This window comes from Phyllobates terribilis, unplaced genomic scaffold (genome assembly GCF_046119375.1).
Source record: "Phyllobates terribilis strain yellow unplaced genomic scaffold, ASM4611937v1 Scaffold_1__5_contigs__length_1240528914, whole genome shotgun sequence".
Classification (NCBI taxonomy): domain Eukaryota; kingdom Metazoa; phylum Chordata; class Amphibia; order Anura; family Dendrobatidae; genus Phyllobates; species Phyllobates terribilis.
In genome coordinates this window covers 229,375,234-229,395,150 of record NW_027362761.1, presented here as the reverse complement: position 1 = coordinate 229,395,150, position 19,917 = coordinate 229,375,234, and the positions used below count along the sequence as shown (strand labels likewise).

General features: G+C 44.3%; 1 protein-coding gene across 4 annotated transcripts in view; it reads right to left on the bottom strand.

The window, feature by feature from the left end:
* The window catches only part of SYK (spleen associated tyrosine kinase), a 383,129-nt gene that overhangs the window by 133,875 nt on the left and 229,337 nt on the right, over positions 1-19,917 (bottom strand). For all 4 annotated transcript variants that reach the window (XM_073671015.1, XM_073671017.1, XM_073671016.1 and 1 more), the window contains 2 exons: positions 5,458-5,548; positions 987-1,036 (listed from right to left, as the gene is read on the bottom strand). In XM_073671015.1, the coding sequence (XP_073527116.1) occupies positions 987-1,036; positions 5,458-5,548 (141 nt within the window). The remainder of the gene's footprint in view (positions 1-986; positions 1,037-5,457; positions 5,549-19,917) is intronic.

Here is a 19,917-nt window from a genome sequence, read left to right as displayed (position 1 = left end):
GTGGCGATCTTGGATTACTCCTCAGAGAACGTCTTGAACCTCCTTGGATAAATATTTCTCAATATGTTCTGTGGCATGTCCTAACTGGGGGAGCCACTGATAATGTGTCTCCACTAGATCGAAACCACAGGACAATGTGTGTAATAGTTTATAACAACAAATAGTTACAACAATAAGTAATGAGAATCAATCATGAAGACAACAGGTCTATTGCTGGTACAGTGGATGTTTGACCTTGGCTTAACTGCAAACCCACTAGATGATTCAGGTACTCAAGTTATTAAGCTAAAGAAAGCCAGACTGCTCATCTTCTCTTACAAGCATTAGGATGTCCACTTGCATCCAATCCGTGAAAACAATGAGTAATGATGTCATGTAGCTATTACCCATCAATACCCAAAATGGTAAAAAAAAATTGTCTAAAAATAGATATTGCACATAATGTAGCAGGGTTTAATTTGTCGTTTAACACATTGGAGCTGTATTAATTATGCATTGTGATAATTCATTGCATTGTGTCATCCACATTTTCATACTTTTATCTTTGTGTGTTGCATAAGCACATCTCAGATTTTGAGCTGAGTGATTAAAGCTGTATTGTAGCGTCGGAAGAAGAGATCTTCATGATTTTTATAATCCAGTAATATAGGGATTGATAAATGCGTAAATTATATTAATGTGTTACTTACAAATATATAATTATTAAACTTCTCAAATGTGGTACATTACATTTGCAAAATTAATTTATTGCACTTATGTTTACTTTAACTTTTCTTTTTCAACAAATGTATTTTGCATTTAGACTTAGTTTGTGACTCACTTATTCCGATCGCTTATAGGATAAAGATGAAGGATGCAGAGTGAATGCTTTACTGATGAGACCAGAAAAGAGTTGTGTTGCAGATTAATATACTGTAATCATGTAATGGTATGTATTCAGTTGCCATGAAACTTAGTGAATATAACAAAAAAAAATTGGAGCTTACCGTTGTAGGCGGCCTAGGAAGCCCATGATGTGCACGGAAACTAATGGGCCCTTGAAAACAACAACAACAAAAAAAACATTTTAAATACTTTTTCCCCTTTTCTACCTTGCTGTGTAGAGATGAGCAGGTCAATCAGCAGAGGATCAACTTAGAGTCAAATTTCCTGACATTTGCAAGTCCCCGCGAATTGGAACACTGCGATTCGAATCGTGAGGATTGGACAAAAAAAAATTCACAGTGCCAATTCACACACTGCTGAAGACTTATAGAGTGGACTAATGATACCAGGAGTGACTTCCCCATAAATCCCTGCAGCTATCACAACACATGGTCTAGCACAGCTAATCAGAGGGACACACTCAGTGGCCAAAGAGGCCATTTATGCCTGTACAGTGTACAGACAGAAGGTCAGAGTACACAATGGATTCCAATTTATCAACCGTACATCCTATGACCATACTGAATGCCGTTGCAATATTTTTGGTCATGAACCTACATGCAGCTGCATTTCAACATAGCATTTTAGGGTTACATAACTTCCGTTGCAATTTTGTTGAAAGAGCGATAGTTAAAATACAAAAATATATAAAAAGAATAAAAAAGGTTAAAGGGGACCTTTCATTAGTTTGAGCATGTTAAATTGCCTACATTATGGAATTATGTCTGAGTAAAATTGAGTTTTCATTTCTCCTCACATCACTAGAATTAGGGTCTCAACCCCTACATCATGCTGCTCTCAGATTACATAGCAAGACATAGTAACATATTCCCTTTAAATTCAACTGAGTGTGACCAGAGATTTGTCTTCGGGGACATTTACTTCATGAGCATGACCAATCATAAGCAAGCAGTGTCCTGAAGAGGAGAATAGAACACGCCCTTCAGCAGAGGTCAGCTATGCATCATTACAAACTCATCCATATCTCATCTCACAGAAGTCAGTATGTTTTGAAGGGTAGAGTTGACAGCACTTTGAGATGAGATCTGGAAGTATTTGTAATGATACATAACTCAGTTCAGCTGGTTGCAGACAACCGGACACACTTCAGGGAACACAGACGCAGCGGCTCAACAGCTAAGTTTAGTTGCACCTAGGCTGTGTACTCTCTCAGGCAGATACTCTGAGTCCCGATCACATGGACGTCTGGGTCAAGAAATTGGATGACTGGCAAAAACTGGCTCAGTTTGCTGTGCACGTACAGGCATGTCCAGCCTCCAGTGTAATGTCAGAGAGAGTGTTAAGCATGGCCGGTGGCTTTGTCACACCCAAGCAGACTAGGTTGTCAGCTGTAAGGAAAGCCTAACATATGTCAAAACGAATCAAGCATGTATCACTGCCTACTTTCATTCACCTATAGCAGATGTCAATGATTAAATAGTGCATATCATCTGGTGGTCTTCTACACAGTTCTGCTGCGATCTGCTGCCACCAGTGCCAATGACCCACATTAAGTCTGACGTCTACCTCCTGTCCTTCATGTCATCTATACTTTAGTACTGCTGCCGGGACTGTCATTGCTGGCCCTAAACTGCTATACAATTCCTTACCTCTCCTGTCCTAATTCTTTACAGAGCATCTTCTGCCACTGCCACTGAACAGCCATGCCGGGTACACATCTCTTGGCTGCCCACTGTTTTATAGTTCTAGATTGTACTGATTCTAGGAAATATACTCTCTTAAGGGTACACAAACATGAAACAGCTCAAAAATTAGGGACCATTTCTGGAAAGGCTTGGTGTCATGTCAAGCCATTGCTTCTTCACCTTGAAACCCGCTAGCCCATTCATGCTCCCTAAATAAAGAGATAATTTTGGCTGGCTTGATAAAAAGCCTTTGTGATTGCTTAATAATTTTGCAAATAAAAACCTGCTCTGAATCTTACAAATGGGATAATTTTTTCTAAGTAGCCTACAAAGTCTGAAGCTGTAGTGAGCAGTTTAATAGGCTACTGATAACCACCGGTTTAATATTCATGGATTTTCAGACCAGTCAACAAAATGGTGGGGTATTGTGAATTTTTGAGTGCTTTGGGGTAATTTTTAAGTTCCAAGTATGGGTATTTAAATAGATGCACACACATATAAATACATACACATATATATATATATATATATATATATATATATATATATATATATATATATATACAGTACAGACCAAAAGTTTGGACACGCCTTCTCATTTAAAGATTTTTCTGTATTTTCATGACTATGAAAATTGTACATTCACACTGAAGGCATCAAAACTATGAATTAACACATGTGGAATTAAATACTTTACAAAAAAGTGTGAAACAACTGAAAATATGTCTTATATTCTAGGTTCTTCAAAGTAGCCACCTTTTGCTTTGATGACTGCTTTGCACGCTCTTGGCATTCTCTTGATGAGCTTCAAGAGGTAGTCACCGGAAATGGTTTTCACTTCACAGGTGTGCACTGTCAGGTTTAATAAGTGCGATTTCTTGCCTTATAAATGGGGTTGGGACCATCAGTTGTGTTGTGCAGAAGTCTGGTGGATACACAGCTGATCGTCCTACTGAACAGACTGTTAGAATTTGTATTATGGCAAGAAAAAAGCAGCTAAGTAAAGAAAAACGAGTGGCCATCATTACTTTAAGAAATGAAGGTCGGTCAGTGCGAAAATTGGGTAAACTTTGAAAGTGTCCCCAAGTGCAGTTGCAAAAACCATCAAGCGCTACAAAGAAACTGGCTCACATGAGGACCGCCCCAGGAAAGGAAGACCAAGAGTCACCTCTGCTTCTGAGGATAAGTTTATCTGAGTCACCAGCCTCAGAAATCGCAGGTTAACAGCAGCTCAGATTAGAGACCTGGTCAATGCCACAAAGAGTTCTAGCAGCAGACACATCTCTACAACAACTGTTAAGAGGAGACTTTGTGGAACAGGCCTTCATGGTAAAATAGCCTAGGAAACCACTGCTAAAGACAGGCAGCAAGCAGAAGAGACTTGTTTGGGCTAAAGAACACAAGGAATGGACATTAGACCAGTGGAAATCTGTGCTTTGGTCTGATGAGACCAAATTTGAGATTTTTGGTTTCAACCACCGTGTCTTTGTGCGACGCAGAAAAGGCGAACGGATGGACTCTACATGCCTTGTTCCCACCGTGAAGCATGGAGGAGGTGGTGTGATGGTGTGGGGGTGCTTTGCTGGTGATACTGCTGGGGATTTATTCAAAATTGAAGGCATACTGAACCAGCATGGCTACCACAGCATCTTGCAGCGGCATGCTATTCCATCCGGTTTGCGTTTAGTTGGACCATCATTTATTTTTCAACAGGACAATGACCCCAAACACACCTCCAGGCTGTGTAAGGGCTATTTGACCAAGAAGGAGAGTGATGGGGTGCTACGCCAGATGACCTGGCCTCCACAGTCACCAGACCTGAACCCAATCGAGATGGTTTGGGGTGAGCTGGACCGCAGAGTGAAGGCAAAAGGGCCAACAAGTGCTAAGCATCTCTGGGAACTCCTTCAAGATTGTTGGAAGACCAGTTCCGGTGGCTACCTCTTGAAGCTCATCAAGAGAATGCCAAGAGTGTGCAAAGCAGTCATCAAAGCAAAAGGTGGCTACTTTGAAGAACCTAGAATATAAGACATATTTTGAGTTGTTTCACACTTTTTTGTTAAGTATATAATTCCACATGTGTTAATTCATAGTTTTGATGCCTTCAGTGTGAATGTACAATTTTCATAGTCATGAAAATAGAGAAAAATCTTTAAATGAGAAGGTGTGTCCAAACTTTTGGTCTGTTCTGTATATATACACGTCTCTAACACAAGATAGAGAAAATGTATATCATAACACCAAAAGTTGAGAAAAAATTCTATCGCAGAAACAGACAGTAACGTTTTCGACTGTTTTTTCTGGGATTGAACAAATAAGCATTGCTGTCTGTTTCTGTGAAGGAAAAAATATCTTTTTTTCTATCTACTTTTCTTTATCTTGCAAGTTTGGGGCCTTTGGGTCTAAGCCTTTTATCGCATGCACTCACCAGTTTAGATTTTTGACTACCTGATTGTTGTCGTTGGGAGCAGTGCTACCTTGCATATATATGCTTTGCTTATGTCTCTAACACATTGAGAGGCACATATTATTCATGTGAAAAAAAAATATATATATATAAGATTCAGGATATAGATATACATATATATACATATGCAAATATCCTTAGGATAGGCGATCAATATCAGATCAGACTCCTAAGCACTATTTAAACGGCCATGGCACACTGTCGAAGACAGTGGCCTCTTCATTGTTTACATTGCTCCATCTACCTAAGCATTGTACGCATACTTGTGGATTGGCGGGTCGTGTAACTCTGATTCAAATTACAGTCTATCACCTGTTGATCTGATATTAATGGCCTATCCTAGGGATAGGTTATCAATATTGGGATCAAAGAAAACATCTTTAAGAAACCGACATACATTTACAGCATTGAATTACTTACCTACAGCATTGCTGTTAGCAGCTGATCTTGGACATGAGTTTGTCAGGACCCTCAAAAGTCCATCAGGTTTGTAGGAATAATGTTCGACTAACTAAAAAAAGCCATGGAAAATTAAAAAAAAGAAACGGAAATATTACAAATCATTTAAATAAGTACATTATTATCTAAAATGTAGCAATAGGACTGTAATTAAGCAAGGAATACAAATTTTACATCCAATATTTTTCTTACACAAATATGTACTGTATATTAGTGTTATTTGCCCTGAAAAGTAATTTAATTAATTTAACTCTTTAGGCATCAGTATATATCGACAAAAGTAAATAGTGTTGAGCGAGAATGTTCTATTAACCCTTTCGCCGAGTATGCGCGGGCCGAGCATCGAGTATTTATAGCTGCTCGGTGATATGGTTGAATCGCTCCCGTGTGCATGATTTGCGACTGTTTGACAGTTTTATTACATGTGAGGAATGTCTATTTCTTACACATTCCTCACATGTAATAAAACTGTCAAACAGTTGCAAATCATGCACATGGGAGCGATTCAAGCATATCACCAAGCAGCTGTAAATACTCGGAGCTCGGCCCGAGCATACTCGGACAGAACATACTTGCTCAACCCTAAAAATAAAGTGAAAATGAAATCTGTGGTCTGCAAACAAGCACAGGAACAGGACCACTTGTATAATTTTGGGGTCAGCAGAGGAGCACTAAGAAATCGTATCTGGAGGTTCAGGAGCAATTAATGACATGCTAAGGGTAACATAAATGTTTCCAATTAGGAAGCACCAGGGGGGCATTAATACTGCGCGGATGATAGCTGTTAGGCTACTGTCTCACATGCTGAGCCTGCATCTTTCATCAGCCATCAAGTGCCTCTAACAGCCACGGGTGGGTCCAAGATCTATTCGTGGCTGTTAACCAGTTAAATGCTGCGAATCAACACACACAAAAAGGAAGCACGTCATTGATTCAGTTGTTATGATAGCCAGAGGTCTGCTGAATACCCCCGTGCCTGTCATCACAATCCTCCCTTCATAGTAGATTGTGATTTCTGGTATACATAATAGTACTGAAACACTGCTATGTATAGCACAGACGATCGGACAATCGCAGCTTCAAGCCTCCTAAGGATACTAATAAATACAGTAAAAAAAAAAGTTTAAAAAAAATATTTAAAAAAAAATCACAAAAAGTACAAATCACCCCCCTTTTGCCCCATTAAAAATAAAACAATTAAAAAAAAAAGAAAAAATACACGTATTTGGTATTGCTGCATTCAGAAATGTCCAATCAATCAAAATATTAAAAAATCCGATCAGTAAACGATTTAAAGAGAAAAAAAATCAAAATGCCAGAACTACAAATTTTTGGTCGCCACAAGATTGTAATAAAATGCAATAAAAGGCGATCAAAAGATTGAATCTACACCAAAATGGTGTCAGTAAAAACATCAGCTTAGGGTGCAAAAAATGAGCTATCAAACAGCCCCAAATCCTGAAAAATTAGAAAGTTACAGGACTCAGAAAAAGCTAATTTTTTTTTGTCAAACTTCTGAATTTTTTTTCAACACTTAAGTAAAAAATAAACTATATATCTGCGTACTCGTACTTACCTGGGGAATCATACTTCCAGGTAAGTTTTACCATATATTCAACATGGTAAAAAAATACTCCAAAAAACCTTGTGGAGTTGCAGTTTTTTTGCAATTTCACAGTACTTGGAATTTTTTTTCCTGTTTTCCACTACACTATGTGGCAGAATAGTGTAATTCAAAAGTACAACTCGTACTGCAAAAATCAAGCTATATGACTATATGGTTGAAAAAAAAGTTATGGCTGTTACAAGAAGGGGAAGAAAAAAACAAAAACCAAAAATGAAAAATCGCCTGAGGATGAAAATCTATTTTTCAGCAAATATTAAGCTAAACTGTATACGCCTGGTATGATTTTTTTTTATAAGGGATACATTCCCTACATAAATGTTTATGCAGTTTAATTGACATTTTGACTAAAGATGAGCGAATCCGAACTGTAAATTCTGGGGTTCGTACCTGACACGTAGTGTCCGGTGCCGAACTCCGAACACAGACATTTTTCAGTTTGGATTCAGATGCCAAATAAAGTTTGTTGAAAGGCTGCAGCGCAGCCAATCAACAGGCTTTTAGGCTGAGGGCACTTGCGGAGCCATCACAGCCATGCCAAGTATTGGCCGGTGCTCCACGTGATCAACGGGTGTCGCCGTCATTCTATTCTGAGCCTGGTACTCTAACAGAGACTAGTGCAGAGTGCCTTAACAGAGCCTGGTGCAGATTGACCTAATACAGCCTGGTGCAGAGTACCCTAATACAGCCTAGTGCACAGTGACCTAATACAGCCTGGTGCACAGTGACCTAATGCAGCCTGGTGCAGAGTACCTATAATACAGCCTAGTGCACAGCGACCTAATACAGTCTTGTGCACAGTGATTTAATGCAGCCTGGTGCACAGTGACCTAATGCAGCCTGGTGCAGAGTACCTATAATACAGCCTAGTGTACAGCGACCTAGTACAGCCTGGTGCACAGAGACCTAATACAGCCTGGTGCACAGTGACCTAATGCAGCCTGGTGCACAGTGACCTAATGCAGCCTGGTGCACAGTGACCTAATGCAGCCTGGTGCACAGTACCTATAATATAGCCTAGTGCACAGCGACCTAATACAGCCTAGTGCACAGCGACCTAATACAGCGTGGTGCACAGTGACCTAATGCAGCCTGGTGCAGAGTACCTATAATATAGCCTAGTGCACAGCGACCTAATACAGCCTAGTGCACAGCGACCTAATGTAGCCTGATGCACAGTGACCTAATACAGCGTGGTGCAGAGTACCTATAATACAGCCTAGTGCACAGCGACTTAATACAGTCTGGTGCACAGTGACCTAATGCAGCCTCGTGTGTGTCACCCAGGGGGAATATAGGGGGACTCGGTACCCGGGTCTTTTACCTTGTTTAAGAGGTCATGGCAGTCGGCTCCCTGGCTCATACTCTGGGTCTCTCTTTATAAAGGGGTTTATAGTATACAGTTTGTCTCGTGACGCCACCTGTGGTTTCCCGTAATGGTTACCGGCACTGCTGCAGACCTCCGGGGGGTGATGGGATGGCAGCTGGGATGTTTCTGCTCCCCACAGGCGGAGCGGGCCCCCGGGGCAGTGTAGGTGCAGATGGTGGTGATGCTGGGGCTTGTAGTGCAGGCGAGATGGTGCAGCAGGAGTAACTGACAGAGACAGGGGATTCACTTCAGTACCTTTACTGGTGCGGATGTCAGGTACGGTCCAGGGTACTCGGTAGGAAGGGTGCACTTCAGGACTTCTCCCCAGTGAGCGGGTATAAGGCCTCCTGGTCCGTGTCTCCCTGTCTCTAAGCTCCTGGCCAGCCTGCAACTGGGCCTAGCTTCTGTGTCGTGCTGTTCCTTCACCTGTCGCTTGGTAGTAGGACCTTTTTCTAGCAACCACTATCCCTGGATGCCGGGGCATTCGTGGTTCCTAGTCCTATCAAGGGTTTAGCTTCAGGTCGACCAGGGACTTGTAGTCCTCCTGGTATGCCGGTGATCCCTACTGGGTATAAAGGACCCTGTAGGCGCGGACCCGGTGTCCGGTTCGTGTCTTGGGGTGAGCCTGTGATGCTCCTCTGCCCCCTCAACTCCTCTCTCCTCTCCTCCTTGCCTCCAGCCACACTCGGGGCCCTCAATACAGCAGAAGACGTGCTGTGTCTTCACTGCTCTCAGTGGCAGCACACTCTCTGACTAAAACTCACTAACTGCCTGGCTCCACCCTCCATATATATATCCCTAACGGGCTCCCTCTGGTGGTATGAGGTGGAAGGGTGGAGGTGTTTGTTTGTAATGAGGGCCTCTTGTGGAGAAGTCCATCCATACACTCTTTTGGGTCCTGTGGTACCTGTGAACAGCAGGGTGCCACAGGTGCACAGTGACCTAATACAGCCTGGTGCCGAGTACTCATAATACAACCTGGTGCACAGTGACTTAACACAGCCTGGTGCACAGAGACCTAATACAGTCTGGTGCACAGTGACCTAATTCAGCCTGGTGCACAGTGACCTAATACAGCTTGGCGCAGAGTACTCGTAATACAACCTGGTGCACAGTGACCTAATACAGCCTGGCGCAGAGTACCCATAATACACCCTGGTGCACAGTGACTTAACACAGCCTGGTGCAATTCAGCTAATTCAGCTTGGTGCAGACTACCAGTAATACGGCCAGGGGCACATTGACCTAATACAGCCTGGTGCACAGTGACCTAATACAGACTGGTGCACAGTAACCTAATACAGCCTGGCGCAGAGTACCCATAATATAGCCTGGCGCACAGTCACCTAATACAGCCTGGCGCAGAGTACCCATAATATAGCCTGGTGCACAGTCACCTAATACAGCCTGGTGCACAGTAACCTAATACAGCCTGGTGCACAGTGACCTAATACAGCCTGGTGCACAGTGACCTAATATAGCCTGGTGCACAGTGACCTAATACAGCCTGGCGCAGAGTACCCATAATATAGCCTGGTGCACAGTCACCTAATACAGCCTGGTGCACAGTAACCTAATACAGCCTGGTGCACAGTGACCTAATACAGCCTGGTGCACAGTGACCTAATACAGCCTGGCGCAGAGTACCCGTAATACAGCCTGGTGCACAGTGACCTAATACAGCCTGGTGCAGAGTACCCATAATACAGCCTAGTGCACAGTCACCTAATACAGCCTGGTGCACAGTGACCTAATACAGCCTGGTGCAGAGTACTCGTAATACAGCCTGGTGCACAGTGACCTAATACAGCCTGGTGCAGAGTACCAATAATACAGCCTGGTGCACAGTGACCTAATACAGACTGGTGCAGAGTACTCGTAATACATCCTGGTGCACAGTGACTTAATACAGCCTGGTGCAGAGTGCTCGTAATACAGCCTGGTGCACAGTAACCTAATACAGCCTGGTGCAGAGTACCAGTAATATGGCCCGGTGCACTGTGACTTAATACAGCCTGGTGCACAATGACATAATACAGACTCTTGCACAGTGACCTAATACAGCCTGGTGCAGAATACTCGTAATACAGCCTAGTGCACAGTGACCTAATATAGCCTGGTGCACAGTAACCTAATACAGCCTGGTGCAGAATACTCGTAATACGGCCTGGTGCACAGTGACCTAATACAGCCTGGTGCACAGTGACCTAATGCAGTATGGTGCACAGTGAACTAATGTAGCCTGATGCACAGTGAACCCATAATACAGCCTGATGAACAGTGAACTAATATGGCCTGCAAATTGTCTCTTCGGAGAGGAAGAGGACTAGAACTCTAGTGCCATCTACAGGAAGTAGCAATCCTAAAAGTCAATAGTGACCCTTTAACGAGACTTATAACTGTTATGATCTGCTACAGGGACTAAGGAAAGACAGGAGAACTGTCCCTACAATAGAACTAAACTATATCCCTACGATGTAACGGGGAACCTGATCCTGCGATCAGACCCGCTAAAGTCCTCGGCTAGTCTGAACGAAGACCTATAGATGTGAGGGAGGGATCCCTACAAGAACTAGGGACTGGGATAAGTTGGACACCTCCTAGCAGAAATAGTAGCAGTCAAAGACAAACACACAACAAAAAGCATAGAGGTCAGAAGACCTAGCAAAACTAACAGAGAACGGCAACAGAGCACCAAGCTAGCTCTAGAGTAGTAAATACAATGAAGTCCAGCAAGACCAGGAGGGCGGAGCCGGATTAAATAGGCAAAAATGGTCATGTGACCAGCAAACTAAAAAAAACCTAACAGGAGAGTTCTAACAGTACCCCCTCTTCTAAGAGGATCCTCCGGATCCCCTAGGCCCAGGCTTACCAGGAAACCTCCTGTGAAACGCTCTGACAAGTCTGGAAGCAGAAACATCATCCGCCCTCACCCATGAGTTATCCTCAGGTCCGAAACCCTTCCAAGCGACGAGATACTGCAAACTCCCTCTATACCGTCTAGAATTTAGGATGCGGGAAATTTCATATTCCCCGTCCTCCACCACCGGAGGAACAGTGGCAGAGGCGTCACCATCAGACACATCAGCTTTTTTCAACAGAGAAACATGAAACACCGGGTTAATCTTCCAGGACGTAGGAACCTCCAACCTAACAGCAGATTGGTTAACTATCTGAAGCACCTTAAAGGGCCCTACGAACTTGGGACCCAATTTTTTAGAAGCAATCCTCAATCGCAGATTCTTAGAGGACAACCAAACCATGTCACCAACAGCAAACAAAACCTCTTGCCGTTTCCTATCAAAGTACCTCTTCGATTTTTTGTTAGCCTCCTGAAGATTACCACGCACATCCGTCCAAACTCTCTCCAAATCACCGGAAAAACTCTCCTCCTCAGGCACAGCCGAAACCAATTTGGAGAATGACCCAAAAGACGGATGTCTCCCAGAACAACAAAAAAAAGGCGAACACCCAGCAGAAGAGGATGTATGGTTGTTAAGAGCAAATTCAGCAAGTGGCAGAAACTCAGACCACCCCTCTTGATTGTCTGCCTCAAAACAACGCAAGAACTGCTCAACATCCTGGTTCTTCCTTTCTGTCTGGCCATTAGACTCAGGATGATATCCAGATGAAAACGACAAATGAACTCCCAACCTGTCACAAAAGGCACGCCAAAAACGAGCCACGAACTGAGGTCCCCTATCAGAAACAATGTCAGTAGGAACACCATGTAGTCTGACAATTTCCTTGACAAAGGCCTTAGCGAGTGTCTTAGCGCAAGGCAGGTTGATGAAGGGAACCAAGTGACACATCTTGCTAAAACGGTCCACGACCACCCAGATGACCGTGAAACCTTCAGAGGGGGGAAGGTCAGTAATAAAGTCCATAGCCAGATGTGTCCAAGGTGCACTAGGAACCTCCAGAGGGCAAAGCAACCCCGCAGCAGGAGCATGCGAAGACTTGGATCTAGCACACACAGTACATTGGCGCACCCACTTAATGACTTCCTTCTGCCATCCAGGCCACCAAAAACTGCGACCCACAAGTCTCTTGGTCTCAGAAATTCCTGGATGACCTGCCAACCGAGACTCATGACACTCAACAAACAAATCTCTCCTAAAGGTCCTAGGCACAAACAACCTCCCATGGGGAGTGTTAGATGGGGCATTCTCCTGAGCTTTAAGAATCTCATCCTCCAAAACGGAGTCCAAAGCAGCAATCACAACACCTTCTTGTAAAATGCTCTCCTCTTCCTCCTCAACACCGACCATGGGAGAAAAACTGCGAGACAAAGCATCCGCTTTAACATTCTTGGTACCCGGGATGTAAGTAACGGAAAAATTAAACCGCGAGAAAAAAAGTGCCCACCTAGCCTGATGGGCATTCAAGCGCTTGGCAGCATCAAGATAGATCAGATTTTTATGATCAGTGAAAACCTGAATGGGAAATTCAGCACCTTCCAAGAGGTGACGCCAGTGTTCAAATGCGAGTTTAATCGCCAGCAATTCCCGATTACCAATATCGTAATTAAGTTCAGTCTCAGAAATTTTTTTTGAAAAAAAGGCACAGGGATGTACTCCATCCTTGTTTTCCTGAGACAACACCGCACCGACCCCCACCGAAGAAGCATCAACCTCAACCAAAAACGGCTTAGTCACATCAGGCTGCATAAGGATGGGAGCAGAGGTGAACCTCTCCTTTAGAAACACAAAAGCTTCAATGGCCTCAGAAGTCCACTGAACCGCATTAGCACCTTTCCTGGTGAGATCGGTCAGCGGTTTGACAATAATAGAAATTTTTTTTATGAATTTTCTGTAATAATTGGCGAAACCCAAAAACCTCTGTATCGATTTCAAACCAATAGGCCTAGGCCATTCCTGCACAGCTTGAACTTTAACCGGGTCCATCTCAAAACCTTCACTGGAGATAATGTAGCCCAAAAAACTAATTCTCTGTACAGCGAACTCACATTTCTCCAGCTTAGCAAAAAGCAAATTGTCCTTTAATAACTGTAATACCTCACGTACGCTCCGCCAATGAGACTCCAGATCAGGCGAATAAATCAGAATGTCATCCAAATACACAACCACATTTTTGCCGATTAAAGGTCTAAGGATGTCATTAATAAGATTCTGAAAAAATGCTGGAGCATTGGTAAGACGAAAAGGCATAACCAGATTCTCAAAATGACCCACAGGAGTGTTAAAAGCAGTCTTCCATTCATCACCCTCCTTCATGCGCAACAAATTGTATGCCCCCCGGAGATCAATTTTAGAGAACCACTTGGCCCCCACTAACTGGTTAAATAAATCAGGAATCAATGGCAGTGGGTAAGGATTGCGTACAGTAATTTTATTAATCTCACGAAAGTCCAGACAAGGACGTAAACCGCCATCTTTTTTTTTTACAAAAAAAAATCCAACAGCCACAGGAGACTTGGAAGGCCTAATGTGACCGGCGGCCAAGCTTGTCTGTATGTATTCCTCCAAAGCCTTTCTCTCAGGAATAGTAAGATTAAATAAACGACTTTTAGGAAGAGTCGCTCCAGGGACAAATTCAATGGTACAATCATAGTCTCTATGGGGAGGCAAAATTTGTGACTCCACCTCAGAAAAAACTCTCCAAAAATCTTGAATAGGTACAGGCAATTCCCCTTTATCCACAGCAGCAATACGTCCGTTACAACACTTGTCATAACACTTAGGGCTCCAGGACGTAATTTCATTGGTAGACCAATCCAGTACAGGATTGTGCAATTTTAACCAGGGTAACCCCAATATTAATGGAGAAGGCAAATTATCCAATACCACCAAATCAAAATTTTCTTGGTGAATACCATTAATAGTGAGGGGAAATTCACAGACCTTATGAGTAACACTCTTCAAGGGAGAGCCATCAACAGAAACCACAGCAATAGGGGATGACAAAGTTTTAGGTTCTAATCTAAGTTTTTCCAAGAATCCCCCATCAATCACATTCAGAGTAGAACCACAATCCACAAATACCCGAAATTCAATTAATTCATCCTGAGCAGCAGTAGTGGCAGATAGGAATACTCCCTTAGAATTTAAACAGGCAATACGGGCATAACTGACCATTTTTTTTTCTTTCTTCAAACGAAGCACACAGTTCTTAATAAAATGACCAGAATTTCCGCAATAGAAGCACAAGCCTTCAGAAAGCCTGCGATCTTTTTCCTGAGAGCGGGGTGGCATCGCCCCAATCTCCATCGGCTCTCCATTGTCAGCACAGACCCTCTCAAGACTCGGAGCTGACATAGAAGAGGATTTGCTCTCATTAACCCTTGCACGCAGTCTCCTGTCCACCCGTATAGCTAATTGCATAGCCTCCTGCAAGTTTCCAGGTGTGGGATAAGCAATCAGTAAATCCTTAACCCTTTCACCTAGCCCTGCAAGAAACAAGCTTTTCAAAGCTGAATCGTTCCACCCCACCTGGGCAGACCACCGACGGAAGTGAGAACAATATTTTTCCACATTACCTGATCCCTGCCTCAAACGTCTCAATTCAGACTCAGCAGATGAGACACGATCAGGATCATCATACAACAAACCCAAAGCAGAAAAAAAACTATCCACTGATCTAAAGCACGGATCACTAGGTTGGAGAGAGAAGGCCCATCCCTGAGGATCTTTGCGCAAAAGTGACATTATGAACAGTATGCGCTGTGATTCATCACCAGAGGATCCGGGTCTCAAACGAAAATACAATAAACAAGCATTTTTAAAAGAAAAAAAATCTTGTTGTTCGCCAAAAAATAAATCAGGCAGACGTACCTTTGGTTCCACAAAATGTGCTCCAGAACAGCTACTCACGTGTTGTTGGAGCTTGGCCACCTCCAGAGAGAGTCCCTGCAAGCGTTGAGCCAAATCTTGAACCGAGACCATGATGGAAAACTGGAGGTCTTTCCTTAGAGAAAATTTTTTTTTTTTTCTTTTAGGGCTAGACTTACTGTTATGATCTGCTACAGGGACTAAGGAAAGACAGGAGAACTGTCCCTACAATAGAACTAAACTAGATCCCTACGATGTAACGGGGAACCTGATCCTGCGATCAGACCCGCTAAAGTCCTCGGCTAGTCTGAACGAAGACCTATAGATGTGAGGGAGGGATCCCTACAAGAACTAGGGACTGGGATAAGTTGGACACCTCCTAGCAGAAATAGTAGCAGTCAAAGACAAACACACAACAAAATGCATAGAGGTCAGAAGACCTAGCAAAACTAACAGAGAACGGCAACAGAGCACCAAGCTAGCTCAAGAGTAGTAAATACAATGAAGTCCAGCAAGACCAGGAGGGCGGAGCCGGATTAAATAGACAAAAATGGTCATGTGACCAGCAAACTAAAAAAAACCTAACAGGAGAGTTCTAACAATAACATGAGTTAGGATATAAGCCAGAACCAGAAACTCAATTATAGGTGGAACTAGAGTTCTAGTCCTCTTCCTCTCTGAAGAGACAATTTGCATATTTCCCAGACGAGCACTGCGGCTTTAAAAGTCTCCTCACTGTGACATGCTTAACATGTCGCTCTCCGCAAGGAGAAATGTTACCCCTTAGATACTAATACAGCCTGGCACACAGTGACCTAATGCAGCCTGGTGCACAGTGACCTAATACAGCCCGGTGCACAGTGACCTAATACAGGCTGGTGCTGAGTACCCATAATACAGCCTTGTGCACATTGACCTATTACAGCCTGGGGCATAGTACCCTAATACAGCCTTGTGCAGAGTACCCTAAGAGTATAATAATCTGCTGTCACTTTCTCTTCTCTACTGTGCACTTTTTGGGTTGCGAAAATGAGGAGAGCATCAAATAGGGGAAGTAGCCGTGGTACTGCTGGTGGTGGTGTAGTTGCTGCAGGGAGAGGACGTGGTTGTTCTGTGCCTGCTACGCACCCAAATGAAACCCCTTCCTCTGGTGCATGCAGGCGACAGGATGTTCTGCATAATTTCGAAGGCCCAAGTATCACTGGACGAATGGTGAAGCCAGAACACGTTGAAGCAGTTGTAGATTGTATGGCTGAGAGTGCCTCCAGCTCCTTTGCATTGTTTCCACTAGTTCCACTGTTGGAAGCGCAGATTTGGCACCTGCGGACCATGGGCATCTGTCTTCCACCTCACCCCCTTGCAAATCAGTAAAGAAGTCTGAGCCCAAAGTCATGTAGCAGTCACTTCTTCTTTTTGATGACTCTGCTAGCTGGGGTTCCGTGGGCCACCCACCTGACCCTGTCCCACAAGTGGAAGAGACTGAGTGCACTGATGCCCAACCACTTTTTCAGTTTGTGAATAAGTACATAGGAGGGTTAGTGCATGCGATCAACTGACCACTGCAGCACATCTCTGATGCTGAAGATGAAATACAGGTGTCAACTGCTGCGTCTTTCTGCAGTGTGAAGACTAGCAAGGAGGGCAGGGGTGAGGAGTGGGTGAAAGATGATGTGAGTGATGATGAGGTCTTATACCCCACATGGAGTGAAGGCCATCCAAGTGACATGCACTGTTTGGAGGTAGAGGAGGTGGTCATGCTGCCTCAGCTGCACAGTAAAAGAGGGAGCAGAGTGCAAAAGCACAGCGGCCGCCGTCTAGCCAGTATGTCGGCTGCTACTGCCCACCGCGCCAAAGAACTGAGCACACCAAAGCCAGCACAAAGCTGGCGTGGTATTTTTTCAGGCAATGTGCTGACGATAAGAGATGGGTGGTTTGCACGCTGTGCCATCAGAGCCTGAAGCGAGGCATAAATGTTCTGTACCTGAGAACCACCTGCATGACAAGACATCTGAATTCAAAGCACAAGCTTCAGATGAGTAAACACCTGAAAAAACAGGAAAGATCTGAGGCTCCTCCTGCTCCCTCTTCTGCTGTGGTCTTTGCCTCTTCCTCCAGTTCCCAATCAACAGGGCAACCTGGCTCACAGCAAAGAGAGGATATGCCAGCAGCACCACCACCAGTGTCGCCGAGCATCTCCACACCATCCCAGCTGTCCATCCCCCAAACACTGGAGAGAAAGAGAAAGTTCCCCCTACCCATCCACGAACCCTGGTCCTGAATGACAGCATTTAAAAATTTGTGTCTTTTGAAATGCTGCCATTCTGTCTTGTGGAGACGGACAGTTTTAAAAATTGATGGCGGTGGCTGTCTCACAGAACGTGATTCCCAGCCACCACTAGTTTTCCAGGCCGGCCATCCCAGTCCTGCACACAGATGTTGCGAACAAAATCAGATGTGCACTGCGCAACTCCATCAGTGGCAAGGTCCACATAAGCACCAATATGTGAACCAGTAAGTGCGGGCAGGGATGTTACATCTCCCTAACTTCCCACTGGGTAAATGTAGTAGTGGCTGGGTCTGAGGCAGAAGGCATTCTGGCGCATGTCCTACCACCACTGAGGATTTCTGGACGTTTCTCTGTCCATGTTGCCTCCTCCTCCTACTTTGCTGCCTCCACCACCTCCTCATCTGATCAACGTAACAACTGCACCACCAACTTCAGCACAGCCAGGGGTAAATGACAGCAGGCTGTTCTGAAACTCATCTGTTTGGGGGAAAGACCCCACATTGCGCAGGAGCTATGGACAGGGATCAAAGAACAGACCAATGAGTGGCTGGTGCTGAACCCCAAGCACGGCTTAGTGGTGTGCGATAACGGACAAAATCTTGTAGCAGCTCTTGGCTAGGTCAGTTTGATGCACATCCCTTGCCTGGCGCATGTGCTGAATTTGGTGGTGCTGAGGTTCCTTAAAAATGACCCCTATATGTCAGGGCTGCAGCTGAAAGTACGGGCTGTCTGTGGCCGCTTTCAGCGTTCTCACCCTGCTGCTTGCCCACCAGTGCTGCAGCATCACTTCGGCCTTCACACTCACTGCCTCATATGCGACATACTCACAAGAACCCCACCTTGAATATATGCTGGAGAAACTGTGTGAGCAGCAGCAGGCAATAGTGGAGTTTAGGCTTCAGCACGCACGGAGGCGTCACTCTGCAGAACAACCCCACTTTACGACCAACAAGTGGGCCACCATGCGGTACGTGTGTGATGTGTTGCGCTGATTTGAGTACTCTACCAACATGGCCAGTGCTGATCAGCGTTACTATCCCACTTCTATGCCTGCTTGAAAAAACACTTCAGGGGATGATGGATCATGTGGTGGCACAGGAGGAAGAGGAGGAGGAACAGGGACCATTCTCAGGCCAGTCGTCCACATATGGGCTTCCACCAAAGACAGCTTGTTGTTGCTTCTGGGCAGCCTGGCACACTTGGGCCAATACATGATGTTGTCCCTGCGCAACAACCGCAGAATTGCCTGGATTGTTACCAGTGCTGATTACTGGGTGGCCACCCTGCCAGATCCCTGCTACAAGAACAACGTACTATCCTTACTTCCGTCATTGGAGCAAGATCGGAAAATGTGGAAATAAAAGCGCATGCTGGTAGACACTCTACTGATGGCGTTCCCACCTGATAGAGGGGAATCAGTGGAACAACAAGGCAGTTTTTTTTTTTGTATGTTAATTTAAGCCATTTCTCACCCCAAAAACGGTGTTGGCTACCTCCTCCTCCGCCTCTTCCACTTACACCGCCACGTCCACCTCCACCTCCACATAGACCTCCACCTCCTGGTTCAAGATTATTATTTTTAATTTTTTTTTATTCTATGTTATTTTAAGTAATTTTCCTATCCACATTTGTTTGCAGGGCAATTGTCCTGCTCTTACCCCTATGTTGCTTCCTTTTCCTGCCCCCCCCCCCCCCCTTACAATGACCATTTTACAGCACAAAAGTTCGGGTCCCCATTGGCTTCTATTGGAGTCAAGTACTGGTACCCGAATCCGAACATCCATGGGTCTGCTAATCCCTTCTTTTAATCTCTTTGTGTCTTTGAAAACCTGACGTGGTTAATAGAAGCTTGAGAGACAACATATGCACAGCAAGTGCAGATGTTCATTTTTTTAAGCATTTATTTAGCTATTTTTTAGACAAGGTACAGAGCAGTTCCACCTGAAATAGATGTAGTGTGCACATACACTTAGGCTAGGTGCAGACGAAAGAGTTGGGTCGAATATGCAAATCACACTCTGATTAGAGTTTCATCAGAGTGTGAGCATAGGGAGATAAGGTGGAGGTGGAGAAAAAAAATGTCTCAATTTTCTCCATTCTGTCAATCTGCATAAACTGGACTGCACTCGGATGTCATCCGAGTGCAGTCTGATTTTTTCCACAGAGTCATTGACTTGCATGCCCAAGTTCAAGCCAAACATCGGATCCAACTCGGACAGGCAGTGAACGGATCCAAATATGGCATGTGCATGGCCCCATGGAATAATATTGGTCAGAGTGCGATGCGTTGTTTTGTGGAATCACACTCGACGCTTCTATAAAACTATTTTATAAAAAAAAATAATTTTTG